The 20,723-nt window shown below is 29.1% G+C and overlaps 1 protein-coding gene and 2 long non-coding RNA genes across 3 annotated transcripts; 2 read left to right on the top strand and 1 right to left on the bottom strand.

Annotated features, from left to right (window-relative positions):
• Window positions 1-7,273: 7,273 nt before the first annotated feature.
• Window positions 7,274-9,970, bottom strand: LOC149885481 (uncharacterized). Its single transcript, XR_016454396.1, has 2 exons — window positions 9,459-9,970; window positions 7,274-7,443 (listed from the first exon to the last, which is right to left on the bottom strand). It is a non-coding gene; the product is annotated as an uncharacterized LOC149885481 (long non-coding RNA).
• On the top strand, window positions 7,441-9,069 carry LOC149885482 (uncharacterized). Its single transcript, XM_090093724.1, has 2 exons — window positions 7,441-7,485; window positions 7,611-9,069. The coding sequence occupies exon 2, from the start codon at window positions 8,225-8,227 to the stop codon at window positions 8,849-8,851; it is 627 nt and encodes a 208-aa protein (XP_089949850.1). The 5' UTR covers window positions 7,441-7,485; window positions 7,611-8,224; the 3' UTR covers window positions 8,852-9,069.
• A 4,756-nt stretch (window positions 9,971-14,726) lies between the features above and the next one.
• On the top strand, window positions 14,727-15,781 carry LOC149885480 (uncharacterized). The gene is made up of 2 exons (XR_016454374.1): window positions 14,727-14,955; window positions 15,107-15,781. It is a non-coding gene; the product is annotated as an uncharacterized LOC149885480 (long non-coding RNA).
• The last annotated feature ends 4,942 nt before the right edge of the window (window positions 15,782-20,723 follow it).

Here is a 20,723-nt window from a genome sequence, read left to right as displayed (position 1 = left end):
TTTGATAAATAGCGTAAAGATTTTGCCCCCTATAATGGCCGATTTTTGCTTCACTTTTTCTTATGCCGATTTACGGCAGTTAGACATCTAGTTATTCTTAATATATCATTGCGTTGAGTATTGTATCTATGGCTAACTATATTCACTAGGGTGTTCAGAAAAAATTTTTTTTTGAAAATACAAGCTCCCTGGTAATTTTCCCATTTTACTTGATAAGATATGACCATTATTCAAATTTCAGGTCAATACCTGCTGATTTAACATTGCCACCAGCCTTTTAAAGTTTTCATGAATTATTAAAGTTTAATCTTATTCATGAATTTGGGATAATAATGCAGAACATTAATTAATACTTTTAATTGATTGCAACTATGAATCTAAAAATTAAAGTTGCTACCAGAACACAATGATATAATTAATTGATTTAGACCTTTATGCAAAATAAAAAATAAATGTTTGAGATTCAAGTAATTACTAGTTTATGAAATGAGTAACAAAACAAAGTTATAGAAAACTTTAATTTCCTTATTATTTGTATATAACTAATCAATTGGAAACAATGTTACAGATATTAAATTAAAATGTTTCTATATTAGATTCAAATTCACTAAAACATACTTAGACTTGGAAATGCGAGATAAAATTTACAAAAGAAAAATTGTAATAAAATAAAAACTGTATAAATTGTAAAAATATGTATTTCCATTATAAAAGAAAATGTTGGTAACTGATGTTCCAATAAGTCCAACAGAGTTGTATTCATGCATTTACATACATATTTATTAAAAAGAGTTCTACTTTTTCATCAACATTGATGCTTTATCAAACTTTGGTATGTTCCTTCTATGCTGTTCCACTACTTGGAAAAGGCACTGCTTTTGATTTTCATCCCGTGTTAGACTTTGATTAAAGTCAGTAACTAGTTTAACTGACCTTTCTGCTAAATCGTTGACAACTTTTAGGTCCTTTAATATCCCAGATATGTAGTTAAATTCATAATTTTTCCATATTTTCATCGTTTATTTTTTTCAGAATTGTTGAAGCAATTTTCTTTTTTTCATGGGTGGACACAGATCCTGAAAAGAGGGCAAAGGGTGCAACTTCTTCACTTAGGTACCATAGGTGTCTTGTTTGAGCTATCAAAGCTGCTTCTGCTACTCCTGGGTCAATTTTTTTAAACATTTGCATGTTCTTCCAAAACTGTAGGTCGTTGATAGGAGCATCTATGGCGTTTGAAGATGTCAACCAAACTTTTACAAAGAACAAGCTTGTAAATAGGCAAAAGCGATGCAGTTTCTGAATCATATTTTTATCATAACCTAAGTGCTCACTGAATGCATACATTTTAGCTGCATATAGAATGTTTGCCATCCATCTAGCGTGATGGAAAGCTCCTGGCTTAACCCATTGTTCTCCCTTTTTCACATTTTTCTCACCAAGGAGTAACAACGTGACATAAATGCATTCCCTATAATCATCTCTTATAAATGTATGTTCTTGGAGGGACAGTTTAAGAAAATTAATCATATCTTCTTTTGTGGATTTCAACGAGCTTTCATTTACGTCCAGCAATTTAAAATTGTCATTCTTTTGAGGGATTGTGTCCCAAGAGTTCTTTAATTTTAGAAATTCTATATTGGTCGGGCCTGTTGTTGGGCCAAACAGGTGTTTCCATACGGACGTCAAAATAATCTCAAAGATATGGTGCCGACATGGTAAATAAAACAGCTTAGAATTCAACTTTTTTTCTAGAATGACAGAAGCTCCATTTTTCCATCCTGAGTTGGAAGCTGTGGTATCAAATACCATACCGATGATAGATTTGTTCAACTCCCAGTCTTTAATGAGATCAAAGCTTGTCTCTGCTTGGACTAATCCTGTCCCATTCATGATTTTTGGAATGCCCAGCAACTTTCCTTCTACATAATTTGGTGCACCTGAAACTAAAACTGCCAATCGTTCCCCATCCCCTTCAATAATTTTTCCATCCCAATGAATTGTTAGAAAGTCCGGCTTGTTAAAGTCAGATTTGATGTTTTTTGCAATGTCTTGGCGATTATATTTACTAGCATTATAGGAACTTGTCTTTGATAGTGTAACACTACTACAGGAAGCACCTCCTTCCTTCGCAATAGCTCCCAAAAATGCTGTTCTTTGTCCCAAGGACAAGTTCAGCCTATCAGCGGTTTGGCAAATGTTTGGATTCAAGAATGGGTTTTTTGGCAATAGTAGCTGAACCTTATTTTCAGTATCGGTTGTTTGATTATTTTTCAAGGTTTTTCTTTGATCACTTTGCATTTTTTTCACAAGTATTTCACTTATGCTTGCTTCACTTGAGGATGAATCACAATCTTGATTTCCTTCACTTTCTGACGAACTTAAATGTTTAATATTTGAATTCTTTAGGCCTTTCTTTACTAATGTTGCCCTCTCTTGCTCTGTTTTGGTTCGTTCATCTTTCATTTTTAGTTTCTTTGCGTATTGATTATCTGGTGTTCCCAGTTTTACTCTTTTGTTATCTTTGATCGCGATTAAAAACTTAATGTCTTCACTTTTTTGTTTATCGTTCCGTAGTCTGTCTTTCCAAATGGTTTCTTCAGCGTTAATGTGGGCAATGAAAAAATAGTCTTCAAGCATTGCTACAAAATTATTTTGTTTAGTTTCATTTGATTTTTGGCCTTTTCTTTTTTGAACGTTCCTGTATTCATCATGCAATTTAGTTATTTTTTCTTTGATTTTATCTTTCCTTTGGGTTTCAATACCGGTCTTATGCCAGACTTCTAGAACTGCTTCACATACTGCATCAGCAACAATTGAATTTGATTTTATTGATTTCTCAGTTTTAAATTCACAGTTCTTAAGGTGAAAAAATAATTTCAAAATATCCCCATTAGTAGGAATAATTGTTTGGCTCAGAGCATCAATAGAATTTCCTATCAACCAAATATTTTGTGACTGTTGTCTTCTTTTCGATATTGCTGAATCAGCCATGTCTAAAGCAATCACCAATCATATACTAACAATATAGTTAAGGTATATATATGTTTTATTCATTTATATTATAATAATTATATTATACATATAAATTGTATTCATATTAGGTAGTTGTTTAAACTATATTAAGATAAAACTAAACCCATCCAAAGGAAACAAACGTAACATTAAACCCATTTTTGGATTCAACAACAGAAAAGTATTTGCTAACAAAAGGCTGCCAACTATAATTTAAAAGGATACATCAAAAAACTGAACAATGTAATAAAACACCCACACTTAACAACAGTCAACTTGTAAATGGAGTGTAGCACGAGGGGATTGAGTTAAGATGTCAATTCATGTTATAACACGATTTTGCCACATACAATCCTGTTATTTACTATACAATTCACTAACAATATAATATATATATTTAACTTACCATTAATTCTGTTGATATATATGTTTGTTTTGTGTTTACCAACTTAAAATGTATGGTATAAAAAATTACATTAAATATAGGCTTTTATATGGTAAAAAACCATAAAAATACATAAATTCTATTAATTCTAGCACACGGTGGCAACCTTAAACGTTAATTCAGGCTTAAAAAAATTTAACAATATGTTTACATAAACAATAGAAATGGGAAAATTGCCAGGGAGCAAAAAAAATCGAAAAAAAAATTTTCTCCATTGAATTACGGAACGCCCTAATATTCACGGCCGTTTATCTCACATTTTTGAGGGGGAAATTAAGAGACCGATTTCTGTTCGAAAAAATGGCTGCACAAAATATCTAATTATTAAAAAGCAGTTCAAACCTGAACTATTTACTTATATTTCTTCAATATAAAAGTGGCAATCGCTGTTTATCATTATGTATTTATTCAAGATATATTAGTTATCAAAGATTTGAAGACATTTGTGTAATATTTGTTGGAGATTTGTAGTCATCGCTAAAATACCAAAGTTAACTGATTGTCACAAAAATTATTCAAATCAAAGTACATTTATATTTATGTATATTATATTTATCTATAATATATATCTATATTCATGTATATTCTTAAACTATAAGAAAAATTTCAAGAAATAATTCAAAGAACTCAAATAGAAGGTAAATTTTAATAAAGTATATAAACAAATGCTATACAACTTGCATAACATATAGTTTATATTTCCAATTTTAGCTTTATTTTTTTCTTTGTCTCTTTTTAAATGTTTTTAAGGTATCATTGGAAAGGAAATCCTTTGATATTTTATGTTTGTTTTTAAAAAAAACATTAACAAGAATTTTTGTTGAATACATAATTCCCCAACTTCCATGATTCTCACAAACAAATTTACTTTTTGGTGCATGTTTATGTACCATGTATGTTGATGACTTAATGACAGGAATTGATAAAGATGAGATTTCATTCTCAATTAAATCCAAAATGGCAAACACACTACAAACAAATTCTGCAAGCTGTTTGAATGGAACAAATAGTCCACCACGTGATAACAGAGATAGATAAGAGTTATTTTCAAGACCGCAGTCCCCAGTTTTCAAATATGCTTTGCAGTTTTCACATTTAGAACTTTTTTGATATTTTTTTGCAACATAGCCTGCTATAGTTATTGCAACTTCTTGACTATTACAATCAAGAGAACTTTCTATAATTTCCTCAACTCGATTATTAAACAGTTCATCAAGTATAGTTAATGAAGGATGAGCATCTGGTAGTAGATTTTCTTCCCAAAAGTTTATATACTCTTTAATTAAGGAATGACATGAAAAAATTCTTTCTGAATTTACAACTTTTCTTAAACTTACAAGAAATCTGCCCCCACTCATTTGCCTATATTTTGAGAAACGTCTCTCAATTGGGTCACTTTGTAAATGAGATGTCATTACATAATCATATCCATCATTCAAGAGTTCCTCAACAAGCACTGCTTGAGCATATAGAGTGACTACAGATGCTGATGCAGTTTGATTTGTGAGGGTGAATGCAGGTGAAAGAGACCACTGATATCCAATCAGCCAGAGCTTGGTAAAATGTCATTTTCATGTCTGATACAATAGCATTGCCAATAATATTAGGTGAAAGTCTTTGTTTAGAATTAGTAATTGTCCACATAAAATATTTTGATTCAGAATTGAACATTGTAACTAATGATGAGAATGCATTAACATTAGTGGAACGATTGTCTGGCACTATACCACGCACAGTAAATCCAGCAGCTATTAGGCTTTCAAGGTTTTCAGCTATTTTTTGTGATAGCCATTGTCCAGAAAATGTAACTTCTGGAATTGCTTGAACAATATAAGGAATTGATTCTTTTAGTTCAATTATCATGAATGCAACTATTCCTTTGTACAAGTTGCCTTCTTCATCAGCACCAACATACTCTTCTCCCTGATATTGTGCTTCTTTTTGTAAATACATTTCATCTACCATGATAATACAATCACAAGAAATTTTTCCTTTTCCAAGTAGAAGTTTTAAAGAATCAACACCTCCTTGTTAAAGAATCAACACCTCCTTTAAAGAATCAACACCTCCTTGTTAAACCTTATTTAACAAAGATATTGATGGTAAAGGGAACTTTTTAAGTAACAGTTTGTATGCCTGCAAAGAAGTATATCTTAGAAGTAATGCATACTGAATCATCTCTTCAGAATATGGTGGCCTACCTTTTGGCTTATAAAGTTTCTAATATAAGAAGGAAAATTTTCTAGCATACTAATTTTATCAAGTTTTGCATTATGTCCTTTAATAACCAGCTTGGTAATGGAAGTGATGTGCCCTTGCAGTGCAAATGCACATTCAGGTCTGCATCAACTGTTATTGATTCTAATATAGTTGGAAAATATGTCTGTTCATTAAATGCAATATTATAAAATACAACACCTTTTTCAAATCGTTTAAATTGAAACCCAGGTGGTGCTACTGCTTCATTCAAGCCATGTAAACTTGTAAATGTATCATTTTTCTCGAATGTATCTAACTGATCTTCTTGGAATATTCTCTTTTTAGGAGGATTTTGAGAAGTCTTTGACACTGGTAAAGATGATTTTTTTTGCAAAAGTTCACATGGATACTTGGAAGGAACAGGTTTCATTAGCCAATTCAGGGTGCATTTATCACCTCTAGTTATATATTTATCTTCAAAATGAAGTTCACATAAAACAGAATGCTTTGTTGAAATCCAATCTGAACGATTAACAAATCGTATCCAAAGTTTATTTAAGTTTTGGTCTGATGGAAAATGAAATAAAGCAATTTGCTTATGTTTGTTGCTTAAATATCCGGAGGAACATTTTGGTGCAGCACATTTGTTGATCATTTTAAATATAATTTCTTTAAACTAGTAAATTCTTCAAGAAGAAAAGATTTTAAAATAAAACTTGAGCAATTTTTTGTGTCAAAAACATTAGAAACCGGCCTCTTAATTTCCCCTCAAAAATGTGAGATATACGGCCGTGAATATAGTTGGCCATGTTGTTTCCTACTTTTTTTAATCTACTTTCACTCAATTTTTTTCAAATTTAAAACAAATTTATTTAAGAATGCAATGGGCTATATCTTTCCGAAAAAATAAAAAAAAGATTTTTTATTCCTGAGATATGAATGTTCAAAGGCTCTGTGACCAAACTTAAACAATATTACGTTACTCCAGTAGTTCTTGATTTTATATAAAAAATAAAATTTTATTATTTGTTATAAATATAATAAATTATAATATTTTGTATTTAATACCAATACTTTTCTTTTTGCGTAGAACGGAGTTATGAACAATCGAGAGATTTTATGAACATTGAACCAATTGCAATAGTATTATATAAGTTTTTTTAATTTCAAGAATTGTAAGAAAAAAGAGATCTTTCTATCGAAGAAACGTTTTCAATAAAACTCAAAGAACAAAGTTGCAATAGTATACGTGATAACATATTTTCATACCCAGCGTATTTAAGGTGCTTTATAAGAAATTGTCGTGACTCTGTTATTAGTTTAACAAACGAGATGTTTCCGGGAAAAATCTTGTCTGTCTGACACACATCAGATAGATAAAGCACGTTTATTTGCGCGAAGCTGTTATTGCGACCGCAAGCTATCTTTTAAAAATTTTTTGATATTAATAAAACATAAAATGCATATTAATTCTTTTATCATTCACTTATATTTTATTCAACCAAATATATATTGTAAAACATTAAACTACTATATAAATACTACTAAATAAATATTTTCCACTACTAAATAAATCTTTTTTTTTTTTTTTAAGATAAATTTAATCTTAAAATGTTCATAAATACCGCTACGCACAGAAAAACTTTCAGCACTGTACTTTCAGAGGCATGGGGATGAACCTTGGAAATTTGAGTCAGTTCGCTTTGTAGGCGGTCTAGTACCACCATCCACTACCTCACCGTGATTTATTTTTCAATGTTTTGTTTGATATTATTAAGATGGTAGGCCTATGAAAAATAGAGATTTTTGATCAAAAATTGAAAAAATAGGTAATATATTGTATTTATGTAAAAATTTATCCTCTATCTTCTGATATATAACTTGTTTAGGTTTGATCAAACTAAAAGGGTTTAAAATAACTTATATTATCAGCTAGTTTGTTTATTTACCTTAGCAACGCCATAGCAACGAAAGATTAAAACCTTTATTTTACCCAAATTTGATGGTCAAAATGACAAATCTTGTGAAGCTTCTTTTTCCAATTTAATATAGATCTGCGCTGTTTTTGGTCATGCTTTAAAATCACATTTTCTTATAATAATTGTCGTATTGAACTGTATATTGGTTGTGGAATAAAATCATTATTTATGATTTTTTCAACTCTTGATTTAAATCAAACAAGTTGTACTGGTGTATAATTGTAATGTCTTCTGGAAAAAGCAACAAGCAAAATTTTTCACGAAAAAGAAAGAAAAATCCTCCTTTAAACAAATATTCAAGAATAAATCTTTCAAATATTTCATCAGAAAAAGTTTCATCTTGCATAAGTAAAAAGAGGCTAATTTGATTTATCATGAATACCTCGAGGACGGTGATACTTCCTCTTTTAAAGAAGTTGAAGAATCTAACCCATATAAAAGTTATAATATTCAACCAATAAAATTAGAATGCATTGGGCATGTGCAGAAGCGACTTGGTACATGCTTGCGAAAAATTGTACATAAGTATAAAGGAACAAATAAACCCCTACATGGAAAAGGAAATTTGACTAATAGTGCAATTAACTCAATGCAGAATTATTATGGTATTGCAATTAGAAATAACACTAACAGCATTTATGCAATGAAAAAAGCAATAGGAGCAGTTTTGTGGCACAGTACAAATTTTTGTGAAAATAGTATTCGTCATTCTATGTGTCCTAGGGATGAATATTCATGGTGCAAGTGGCAACTAGATAAGCTTAAAGGTACAAGTACTCACACAAACAAAATTAACTTGCCTATCTTTATTCATAATATAATAAAACCTATTTTTAAAGATTTATCTGATGACGATTTGCTAAGTAAATGTTTACATGGTCAAACCCAAAATTCAAATGAAGCATTTCATTCAATTTTATGGACTCGATGTCCTAAAAACATTTTTGTAAGTAGAAGAACATTTGAACTTTGTATAAACTCTGCAATAGTTCATTATAATGACGGTGGAGATGGGGTAAAATCTGTTTTAAGTCACTTCGGATTGTTAGGATCATTGACTATTCCAAAACTGATTTTAAAGGACCAAAAGCGAATTGTAAACAAGCGTCGTAAATCAACTTCAATATGCAAAAGGCAAAGAAAAAAACTTAGATCTCTTCATAAAGGATACTTAGATACTGAAAAAACTGATTCATATAGCACTGGTAGCTTTTAAGGGGTGTTTTTAGACGTAATTTTTTGATTTTAAATTTTTGACTCGATTTTTCTCATTTTGAGATTTTTAGTTTTTTTTTAAATTTTAAAACATGATATCTCCAGTTTAAAGTAAGCAATTAAGCTGAAATTTTCAGGATATGTTCTTCATACATGTAGAATTCATTTGTCATAAGATTTTTAAAATTTCTTTTTTTGGGGCGCTACAATGTGGTTTCATTTGCCAGAGTTTTTTTATAAAAATATATATTCAAGTTTAAAAGTCAATATAATCTGAACTAGGAAGGCAAATTTAAAAATCCTATGACAAATGAATTTTATACATATGTAGAACTACCATACCAAATTTGAAGTTTTGATTTATTGTCGTTTTTGAGAAATTGTGTTTTGAAGTTTTCGTTTTTTTCACACTTTTTAATATAATTTCGAGGCAAGCGAGGGACTTTTTTATATATTTTATTGATTTTATGTTTAATTTCATAATTATTGTTAACAACTGATAAGTTTTATTGTAAATATATCTTTAATACTTGAAAAAATTTTTTCATAGGCCTACCACCTTAAGTCATATTAATATATAAATTATACTTTATAAGGATATTGCTTACACACAGCACTCAGCTGAATCTAATCCAAATTGATTTGAAGAATGTTCAGTACATGTGACGTAACCTGATTTACTTCCAACATTCCAGCTTATGAACCAATTGTTGTTTGAAAAATGTTTCAACAAATCTGAAACAGATAGACTTTTGTAAACCAAATTTTGGTTACGGTTTTCTGAATCGAAATTTCAGTACTTTCGGTTTCGGATGTTCCCATCATTTTTCATCTGTAACTAGTGAATGACCAAAACTGAAACCAAAAGTATAACAATTAAAAAAAACGAAAACTATGATTTTAAATTTTTTCTAATTTAACAACTTAATTATAAATCATTTCTTTTCGTAGGCCAACTTTTCTTCGGAGGCCTGGGGCAAAAACTTCATGAAAATATAGAATTTCAAGTATTATATACACACACATATATATTGTAAAAAACGGAAACAAATGATTTTTTTTATCTTGTTAATTAGAAATTCAATGAAAACAAATAAAAAAGTTAATGGGATTTTTAACAGCTTTACATTATTTTTTAACTAAAATTCAGATTATTAAGTTTTCAAATTTATTAATCACTTCCATTAAACGTCTGTTAATAAAGTATGCAGAGTTTCTTTATTTGCGGAAATAGCATCAGATGTCCGTTACATCTCTGACTCCCTTTTTTTTTTTCTATTAATCAAATAATCAAATACAAAAAAACAACAACTTGACTTTGCATTTTCTTTGCTACTGCTATTATTTTGAATATAAGCATCTACATGTGTTTAGAATAGTGTTCCAAGAAAGAGTGCACTGGTTTGTAGTGGAATTAATTCCATATGTTGTTGTCATTTATGTAGAATAATTAAGTAGTGAGAAGTGACTAATCTTGGACTATGCCAGCACATCATCCGACTTTTTAAAGCCATTCAAATATGTTAGAAAGGAGGCTGTTGCTGTTGATCTCAAACAAATGAACAATCTATGCATTAAATTAAGTCACAGATCCAAAGAACTTTTGATGTAAGATATAAAATATATCTAGGAAAATGTTTGGGGCAGAAATAAAATATTCGTATTGCTTTATTTTGAAGTTAAATAAAAAAATTTTTAACTTTGATGCTGTATCAAATAAAAGATCATGGTATATGGGTATCAAAAAACTATTGAACATTTATTTAAATAGAAAATATAAATTGTGTTACAAGTAAAAGTATGATATGCATCATGGGAAATGTGTTTGACTTTTCAAATGACAACGTGAGCATAAGGATGAAATTTTAAAAAATCTAACATTTGCGTTTTTAAAGAAACCTATGCAGCGCAAAATACAAATTTAAAAGAAAGTATGGATTTCATACACTTTTAACGATTGATAAGAATAAATGGCTTTGTTGCATGTCAAATTATTTAAAAAATGCTTTTTCTTTTAAAAACAATTTCAATGACTTAATTGTAAAATGTGTTACGCACAAAATCTTGATTTCACAGTAGTGCTGTTCACAGCTTTTCAGTTTTGTATGTAAGACTAGAGAGACACGATAATCAACGCCATTTAGTGGTTTTAAAATGCTGTTTATCACGGTTTTGCAACACAATTGAACTTTTCTTTCTTTATAGAAACATGCATCTAAAGTGAGTTCACTTTCATCAAAAATGTACTTACCGCATTTTTGAATTGTTTTTTTAAAAAAATGTACTTACCGCATTTTTGAATTGTAAATTTTATTTAAAAGAAAAAAAATTCTGAGTACACTTATTACGTTTTTAAAAATTATTTACTCTTTTTTTAAAAAGTAGCCGAAGAATAATTTGTGACTTTGCTAATAAATAGTAATTAAATAAGTAATCAACTACTCATAACACTAACCTAGTTGCAAGTGTAATTACTTAAAGTAAATTAGTTAAAATAGAACTACCAAAATTATTTCATTGCGTTTATCATTTTATTCAACTATAAAATAAGCAAGTAGAGTGAAATTTTTGATCTATAATACGACTGTTTTTTGCGAAATGCTGGAATGAGGTGTTAGCTTCATTTTCACTTTGGATTTATTAGCGCATAACTTTTCTGTACTTCTCATTGGTTCATCATAACTTCAGGAAAAAATCTATTGTTACTGCAGAGTTTCTTTTGCAACTGTAGAGTGAAATCAGCGTCAAAAGTGTAAATTTCCAACGAAAGGAGATTTACTCAAAGCTCGAAAACTACGTTATCTAAATTTTTTGTTTAATTAATATCTTTAAGTCTTGAAAAAAAAGTTATTACTAAATAAGGCTACTATCTGAAAAAAAATTGTCTTAAAGGGAAAATAATGAGTGGGTGAGTAATAAGATGTTAATTTATTATTCCTAACACCAGGACGATTACAAACATTTCAATGATGGACTTTCATTCTAGTTTTAATTCTATGGTATCAGAATATAAGTAAATTGAGTTGGACGAAAAACTATACTTTCATGGTATTAGAATACAGGAATATTAAGTTGAACGAAAAATTGTAAAATAATTGTAATTTTCCGTTAACAAGAATGTAAAACAGATTTTTAAAATAAACAAAACTCTAATGAAAAACATTGTACGCGACAATTACTTTGACTTTTTGTAATTAAAGATCCATGAACTTTTGTAATTCAAAACGGTTTTTAACCTTTACGTAATAATTTCAAAAAAAAAAGAGTCGCATTAAGAACTTTTGTTAAAAGATTATTTTAAGTAAATAAAAACTTAAGAAGACAATTTCAACCTTTATTTTCAAAAAAATTTCTAACATATTAAGAAAATATTATATTGAAAAAAAAAAAAGTCTTATGGTTTTAAATTCCTCTTATATGAAATAAATTTTTAGATTTTTAAAAGACTTATCAAACTTAAAGAATGTAAAAACCATAAGAATTTTATGACATCACTGAAGCCAATCGAAAATTGTAGCTTTTGAAGTTAAATTTTATTGGAAGTTTTTGGTATGGTTTACTATTAAGTGAGAAAATCGTATTATGTGCTGCAGAAGATTACTAGCCTTTTTTGATCATCCTTGTGATACAAACTAAATAAAGTTTGTTTGGAGAATGTTTTTGAAGACTACTTTTGCATGAGCTGTTGCAAGGGTTTGTGTGGGATTTATGTGAGATATTAATGTTTTGATACGTACCAACGCCAACTATTAAAACATTAAATAAGAAGAAATGACTTTTATTAACTGTTTTAGATATTAAATAAATTTTTCATGACGAAAATTGCAAGCTTAAAAAAAAAAGAAAAAGAGCTCATTAAAAAAGCTTCATGCAACAGAAATTGTTTCTTTCAATCGATAATTACAGGTGAAAAGGTTTTTGTTCAACCAAAAACAAAATTAAGAACTAAGAAAATAAAATAAATTAGTGCACACATCCATGACTGAAATATTTTTATTGAGAAAAAAAAAAAAAAACACATCCGTAACGAAACACTTCTTCGTGCAATGTTTTTTTGACTTCGTGTTTTTATTTCACTGCTTTAAAATCGTTAACTTTCGCGATTTGAACAAATTTTATATTCAAGTTAGTAAATAGTTAATTGAAGAGAAGTTTTTAAAAATTGATTAATTTATAGTTTTTTTAGGTTTTAAAATATTTATTTTTGGTGATTTAAAATATACTCAATGAAGTTTATTTTTTGTTATAGCCCATACGCTAATTAATGCCTAATATTTTTCAAGCTAATTAATGTTTAAAAATTATAAGTTTATGAAAACTTTATATTAAAAATTTAAATACAGAGTTTTCTTTAACTTATTAGGAAAACTTCTTTAAATATATTTCTTTAATCATTTTTATTGTTCAACAAACTCATATTCATACAACTGTTTGAAAAACTGTTTAAACTATTTAAAAAAAAAACACACAATTCTTTCATTTTGTGTGTGCTTTTATACAATATACAAGGCCCAATCCTATAAATCTGAAAAATGCGTAATTTACGCATTTTTCAGATTTATAGGATTGGGCCTTGTATAAATTACGCATTTTTCAGATTTATAGGATTGGGCCTTAAAAAAAACAGGATTTCTGCTACGAAAAATTTCCGTAAACTTTAATCTTATAAATAAAATTACGCAGAATTTTTGAATAAATTACGCAAATTTTCTCACGCAAAAAAAAATGCTGCAACGTCTAACTTTTGCATAATTACACAAATTTTAACCAAAGAATGATTGTGCAAAGGTTCGTGAATTATTTTTCAAACCACAGATGTCTTTTTTTGTAAACAAAAGTATTTGTCCTCGAAAAACGTACCTACATAATTTTCAAAAATATCAGGGAATATTAAGTGTTTCAGTAATCTTTTGGACATTTTTGGGTGAGAAGCGTTGTTTAACTTTGTACGTATTGGGTGAGAAGCGTTGTTTAACTTTATTTAAAATATTTTAAAATCTATTAACTTGAAGATGAAACTTTTACCAAACTGGTAAGTTTACACAAGAGCAAACTCACGATTGATTGCAATATAAGACATGAAAGACCTATCAATAGGCATCCATCACTCTACAAAACAAGGAGTTGAATGCCGTAGTATTTACTAAAATGAATGAAAAATTTTTAACTACAAAACAGTTTAGCATTCAACCCCTTGCTTTGTAGAGTGACGAATTCCTATTCAAACGCTGTGATTTTTATCTATGTGTAAACTTATATAAAAGGAGCAAATGAGCTAAAGAAAAGAATTATATTTCCAACATTAGTGTAAATAGGTGAACCATTCATTAAATAAGAAGTTTTTTATTTTAGAGATCATTTGTTTTAGAGGTTAATTGTTCATTAAACAACTTGTTATATCCTCTAAAATAAATCTTTGTCATTTTAATAAATGAAGCTTGGTTTTAATCAATAAAAATCAAGCAACATATCACTGAGTACACGAATTTTTCTTCCTCTAAATTTAAGAAATGCAGGCCCTTTTTTTGACACACAAGGTAAGCACGGAATATAAAATTTACATAGTATAGATATAAAACCTCTATTTTGGTACGCTAATCTCTGAAACGATGAAATGAAATTTGTTTACAAAATACAGACAAGAAAAATATTTTTCTCCAAGATATATTTTTTGTGTCCACCTTGTGTGCCATAAAAAAGGTAAAATTTCTCTTTTTACGTAAAAATTACCAGTTTTACGTGGAATTTGGAAAATCTGTAAGTTCGCATTTTTTTGTAGGATTGCTGTTTTGAAAATTGCGTAATTACACAAAATTTTAATTTATGCAAAAATTTTCCGCATTTACTTATTTTTTGCGTTTTGCGTAACAAGCTTTATAGGATAGGGCCCAGGCTGCGTTGCTAGTGAGCTATTTACGTCAACTAGAAGCACAGTTATCGCTTTTTTTTTCTAAATTTTTGTCAAAACCGATTTTTGATAATTTACGATTCTTCAATATTAGAAAAACAACTTTGTTTAAGCAAGCCTTGGTTTTAAAACAATAATTTAGTTTTCTTAATCTGTTGTAAAACGAAAAATTTCGAATAAAATCAAACTTGATAAAGGTAATATTTCAAAGTATTTTCATTGCTAATTTACTTTATTTATTTAAGCTAGCGTTGTTTTAATCTTTTCTATTTTTTATTTATATTCATTATTTTTAATTTATTTATTTAACTAATATTTAATTTTATTTATTGAACTTCGATTTGATAGGATTCCAGTGGATAGGAAAATTTAAATATGCGAAGAAAACGTTGTACTTAGATAACGAACACTGTACACGGAGTTTTCCATTTATCCATTCTTCCATTTAGCGCATTTCTAGAACGTATCGTTAAAACATATTTTTTATATAACCTTAATGAAAAACATAATTAAATTAAAATGGTAACCTTAACAATAACTAACTTAATTATATGACTTTGCTAAATATTTTACGGAAATGTTTAATTTACTTTATGGTTAAAAAAATAAATGCTTTTTAATTTATTTTATGGTTACAAAACTAAATATAAACTGTTATGGTTATAATAATTTACATAAATTAAATTATTATGGTTTTAATACTTTACATATAAATCATTATAACCATTATAAATAAACCTTTTCTTGTTATTAAGTAAAAAATGTTATTGTAATAGCAATTATCATTGAAATTACTTTATATTTATTGTTGTAGAAAAATATTCCTGTCAACAGACCCCTTAAGAAGTTTAGATAAGGCGGAGCTTTTTGCTCTGCGTCTTACTCTGGGTGAGGCCCTATCAGTTGGAATAATGAAAAAAAATTTAAGCTTTGTTTTCCATAAGATTTTTCTTGATAACATCGCGTTTTTTGAAACTAATGTATTTTTTTGTAATAAGAAAAAACCATTGTAATAGTTTCGTTTATGATGTTGTTTTTTTTTTTAAAAAAAAAATTTCGTTGCCACAAAAAATCACAATCAAAAAAGTTCTGCAGGTCAGGCAACGATTGGAAATCTCTTCCCCCATGTAGTCATCCCTGGGTTCTAGAAGCCCATCGAATAAGTTGTTCAGGGCTTTGCTTAGTCACTCTCCACGGGACTACAAGAAATAGCTTTCGCATATATTTTTCCTTTATTTAAGTAAGGAGTTTTGTCACGTGATGTTTTATCGCGGATAAAAAATACGTTATCATTCGTTTTTAAAAAACTTCGTCCAAAAAACGCGACAAATGATTTTATGTAGGTGTCAAAGAATAAAAACCCACCCATGAAAATAAATAGTATATACGTATATATAGATGTCATTTTTTTAGAAAAGGTTGCACTACAATAATTTTTTTGGGGACGTCGTTTTGCTTTAGAATTGATAAAGTTATTTAATTTTAAATGTTTTAGTTTTGTTTATATACAAATAAATTAAGCTAATTCTTTTGTCCCCACATAAAAATAGATTCTGCAACTATTTGTTTATTTTGTCAATCAGTTTTTTTTTGTTTTTTTTGTAGTCTAATAGGGTGGGTTTTTTGTTTTCGAAGCGGAGATTTTATAAATTTCCCCTGTCTTAAGATATTTTATTGTTAACGCAACTTTTTACGCGAGAACAAAAAAAAAGATAAAAAAGTTTTTTTTTCGGCGCCAAAAGTTTTACGAAATACTTTAAGGAAATATTTCATAAAATGTATATGAATTGAAAATATTAAAACACGAATATCTTTGGAACCAAATAAGCTACAGAAGTGGTTGAAACCATTTTGAAAATAAAATATATTAAGGAATCCAATGCATTTGAAATAAAAAAGATTTTCTTTGGCTATAAAAATTGCCTAAACTCCCTACTGACAGCAAATTATAAGAGAACGTTTTCACTTTCACTCTTAGACTTCCTTTATTCTCTTTTTCAGTAATTGTAAATCTTTGCTGAGGAGAGTGCTTACTAGTGGGTAGGGAGGAAAGGGATGTGTATTTCCAGACAACTGCGAAAAAACTGCGACTTGATAATGCTATCAATAAAATAACAAAAAGAACTACACCTAGCCACGGAAACTTTTAAAATTGCTGATGCGATCAAAAATTTAATCTGCAATTTCAGTACGATAAATAAGTGTATGTAATATTTAAAACAGGTGGAAATATAGTTTTTCCGGGGCAGACGCTCAGGAAAAGTAAACGAAAACATACGAAAAATTATTTGCATGTTATCGCGTTATAGAATAAACAAGAGGACATTTTGGTACAAAAGAACACATCGTCAAACGGATATTTTTTTTGCAAGCATACAAAACACACCCGGCTTTGTTATTTTAAATTTAAGAGGACGCTTGGAACCAGAATTGTAGAGAATTGTTTGAAGTCGCTTTTCACCTTTGAAGCCAATTTCGTCTAAATTCCAAACATTTAACGCAGAGAGTTCATTGATATTTGCTTCAAGAAATTGAGTCTTGGATGTATTGAATTTTTAATTTATGTTATCTTTAGTAAAAGGAGCTACTCTGAGCATAGGCGCCGAGTCCACGGGGGCAACAGGGGCAGTGGCCCCCCCTCCTCCAGAAATTTACACTAATAGTATATTATCACGGATTATCTCGGGGGCGAATCGATATTCTCGCCCTCATGATAATCCGTTATAATATATAATTAGTATAAATTTCCGGGACGGGGAGGGGGGGGGGGTCCCGCCCCTGTTGCCCCCGTGAACTCGGCGCCTGTGACTCTGAGTATTGCAATTTTTCATGCAGTTCTCTCGCTTCATCTGTTTCTAACGTTTGATGAAAGTACAGTGCCAAGCTTTGCCTGGTTTACTGTTCATAAATAAATTAATACTTCTTTACGGGTCCTACCAAAACGGCAAGTTCAATAAGCATTTCAGCTTATGTTAATTCAGTAAGAGTACTTAAAATGGTGACTGTGCCAGTATCAATAGAGCTTGCAGGGTTCTTTATCCTGAATGATAAAGTTGTCTTTAGAATATCTTACATAAGTGGATGCTTTGCATAATGAGAAGTCATCTTATTTTGTTTGTGCAATTGTTGCATTGAGTTGCTGGTCTATGTAATTCCTTGTTTTTTTATTTACTCATATTTATATATGGACTTGTTGCATAACTGAATTTAATAAATAAGTGTGAAATATTTTTATAAGTATATAAAATAAGTAAAAAGTGTGTTTAAGTAAACAGAAAACCTTTTTATTTCAGTTTTTCTCCGTATCTTTCTTCCGAAAACTAGCAAAGTTAATTCTGAAAAAAGGGTCGTCTTCAGCAGAATTTTTACTGCAAAACTACATTTAATGTTTAGCGCTGAATGTTTTTGTTTACGAAACTGAAAAGTCAGCGAATAAAATTTAAAACAATTTACTCAAAGGAACTCTTTTTAACTCATGTTAACATTTTTAAATAGTTTTTTTTCCGTATGATGGAGCGAAAAATTCTATACATTAATGTGAAAAAAAAAAGATTCAAAACGTTTTTCCCTTTAAAAAGTAGTTCGTAAAAACTAAAAATGCCAGTTGTACAGTTTTACTTAACGTTTAATTATACCCGCTTTCATTCTCGTTAACTAAAAAACTTTTGTGGTCAAAATATTTAAAGGAATAAATTGAAAGGATTTAAAACTAAACTGAATCAAAAACTTTTGATCGCAACGAACTTCTTTAAAAGCTGTTTAATTTAGACAACGCATGATGCTTGGTATTTAAAAAGTTATGGCGTCCTCCTTGTTGCAGCTTTTCTTAATTTAATCTCTTAACTATAATTTTTTTTTTTTGATTACTCGAAAAAAAACATTTTTTTCAGTTATTATTTTTTAAGATTTTTTAAATTTTTTATTTTTAATGCGACTTTGTGTTATTATACTTCGTGTCATTATACGCGTACAATTTATACAATGTAATGACTGCATTACAATGAAATATTTGTTCACCCTCTGGCCAAATTCACCCGTGGCGTCTGTACTTTTTGGAAGGTCGTTTTTTTCTCCGCAAAGATTAATGCATTGGATAGAGAAAACAAACGGAGTGCTTTCATCGTAATGTTTTCTGTATTTTTAAATAAAAAAAAAGAGTAAATAAAAGTAAAATTATTAAAAAAACTGCAAACTCTTTCAGTTTATTTTAAGATAAAATGATGGAAATAGTTTTTTTGGGGGATAGTTTTGCCCTATACAAACCGGTTTAATTCTCAATTACGTCACAAATAATCTATAATGAACGATGATTTACAAGAATTTATAAGAGAAACAGTAGCTGCTAATGGTTGAGAGGAACTAATCAGCTGATTGATAGGACTTATTAACAAATATATAAATGTTCCGATAATTTACATATTTCTGCAAATAACATAATAAATTAGCATCTGTTTTGAAGTAAATCTCTGACAAAGCTAGCTGAGCATTTAAAAATGATTTGAAATACATCATATTATAAAATCTTTCGTATTATACAAATTTTATCGAGACTCTTACAACTCAGTTTAATGAGCTCTAAAGAAGTTCTGAATATGGTCTTATTTAAATCACTCTGTTGCCTTATTTAAGCAATCAGTAATAAATATTCCTGACTAAAAGCGTTTGAGATAGTGTGATTCTGTAATTTGAAAGGCACCAAAAATTTACTGCAAGGAAAAGGGCGAAGTTTCAGGTAGCCACCTTTCTTGCAGAATATTTGTTGTTATTGTCTTTGCGTGTGACTAAGAAAAAGTTTCTTTTAAAAAAAAAACAACCATTGCAACGTTTGTTTCTGTTAGAAAAAAGTTAATTATTTTCCAATATATCTATTTACAAAAAAACATACAGCAATCGACTAAAGCCATGAGAAAAATTAAAATAAATTTTTTTAATTTTTCATAATTACAGCTGGTGAGTCCCCAACCAGTTGAAGCCATAGGACGAAGTCCTCGCCAAGCCCATCTCTCGACGGGTACCTAAAGTTTTATTAAATGAAATTTTTTGAAATTTGAAATTTGTTGAATGCAAACACATGATTGACTTTTGTAAAAAGTGGATTGAAATTTTTATTAGTGCGTACCATAAAAAAAATGATGCGCTCTGACTAAAACTTTGCACAACAAGCTATTTGCTTTTTACTTTATTTTCTACCTTAGTAAATGAACTACAATGACTTCGTTGCGTAAATTGCGTAAATTTTTCGTACAAATCGATAAGATCATCAACATAAAAATCTAATAGTTCTCCAACATTTTAAATCGATAACAATATCTTTGAAAATCTGTTCGTGTTTGTAAAAATGTTATAAAACACAGGTCATTGCAAACGGTATTCACTTAGAATATATAATATCCTTAGACAGTAAGAAATATATTTTCAAAAAGAAATAAAAATACACTTTTACATAATTTACAGTAATCACATAAAAGACTTAAAAGAAATGTAAGGAGCAAAGATTGCGCACAAGTATACAACTTTACATTTTAAGGACTGAATTTAGCAATAAAAGTGAAGAATTTAGATTTTCCTCAAACTCGACATGCAAGTCGTGAATATGATTCGAAAAATGTTACACATATTTCAAATTCAGCATAATGTTGACTTTTTACATACATTCTCTAAGAGCATTTCTGCATATTTTTTTAAATAAAAATAAATTTTCCTTAAACTGCAACAGTTTTTGATAGGTCTTATGCGTTGACCTTATAGCGCATTTCGAAGATAAGGTAACTAAGCGAGTGAAACAACAAACAACTATATTTTCAGAATGTCACCCTAATGTATATAATATCACCTCTGGCTGCTAAGACGATTTCGTGCGCTGACAGGTTTTCTACGCTGACCTTATAGCGCGTTTCGAAGATAGGTAACTAAGCAAGCAAAACAATAAACAACTATATTTTAAAAATGTCACCCTAATGTATTT

Source organism: Hydra viridissima, unplaced genomic scaffold, assembly GCF_058129835.1.
Source record: "Hydra viridissima isolate aposymbiotic clone 2 unplaced genomic scaffold, HvirCarnegie_v1 scaffold_7, whole genome shotgun sequence".
NCBI lineage: Eukaryota > Metazoa > Cnidaria > Hydrozoa > Anthoathecata > Hydridae > Hydra > Hydra viridissima.
This window is presented reverse-complemented; position numbering and strand designations above follow the sequence as displayed.

Excerpts from the sequence above, each read along its gene's own strand:
- LOC149885482 (XM_090093724.1), top strand. The coding sequence starts at position 8,225 with ATGCAGAATTATTATGGTATTGCAATTAGAAATAACACTAACAGCATT.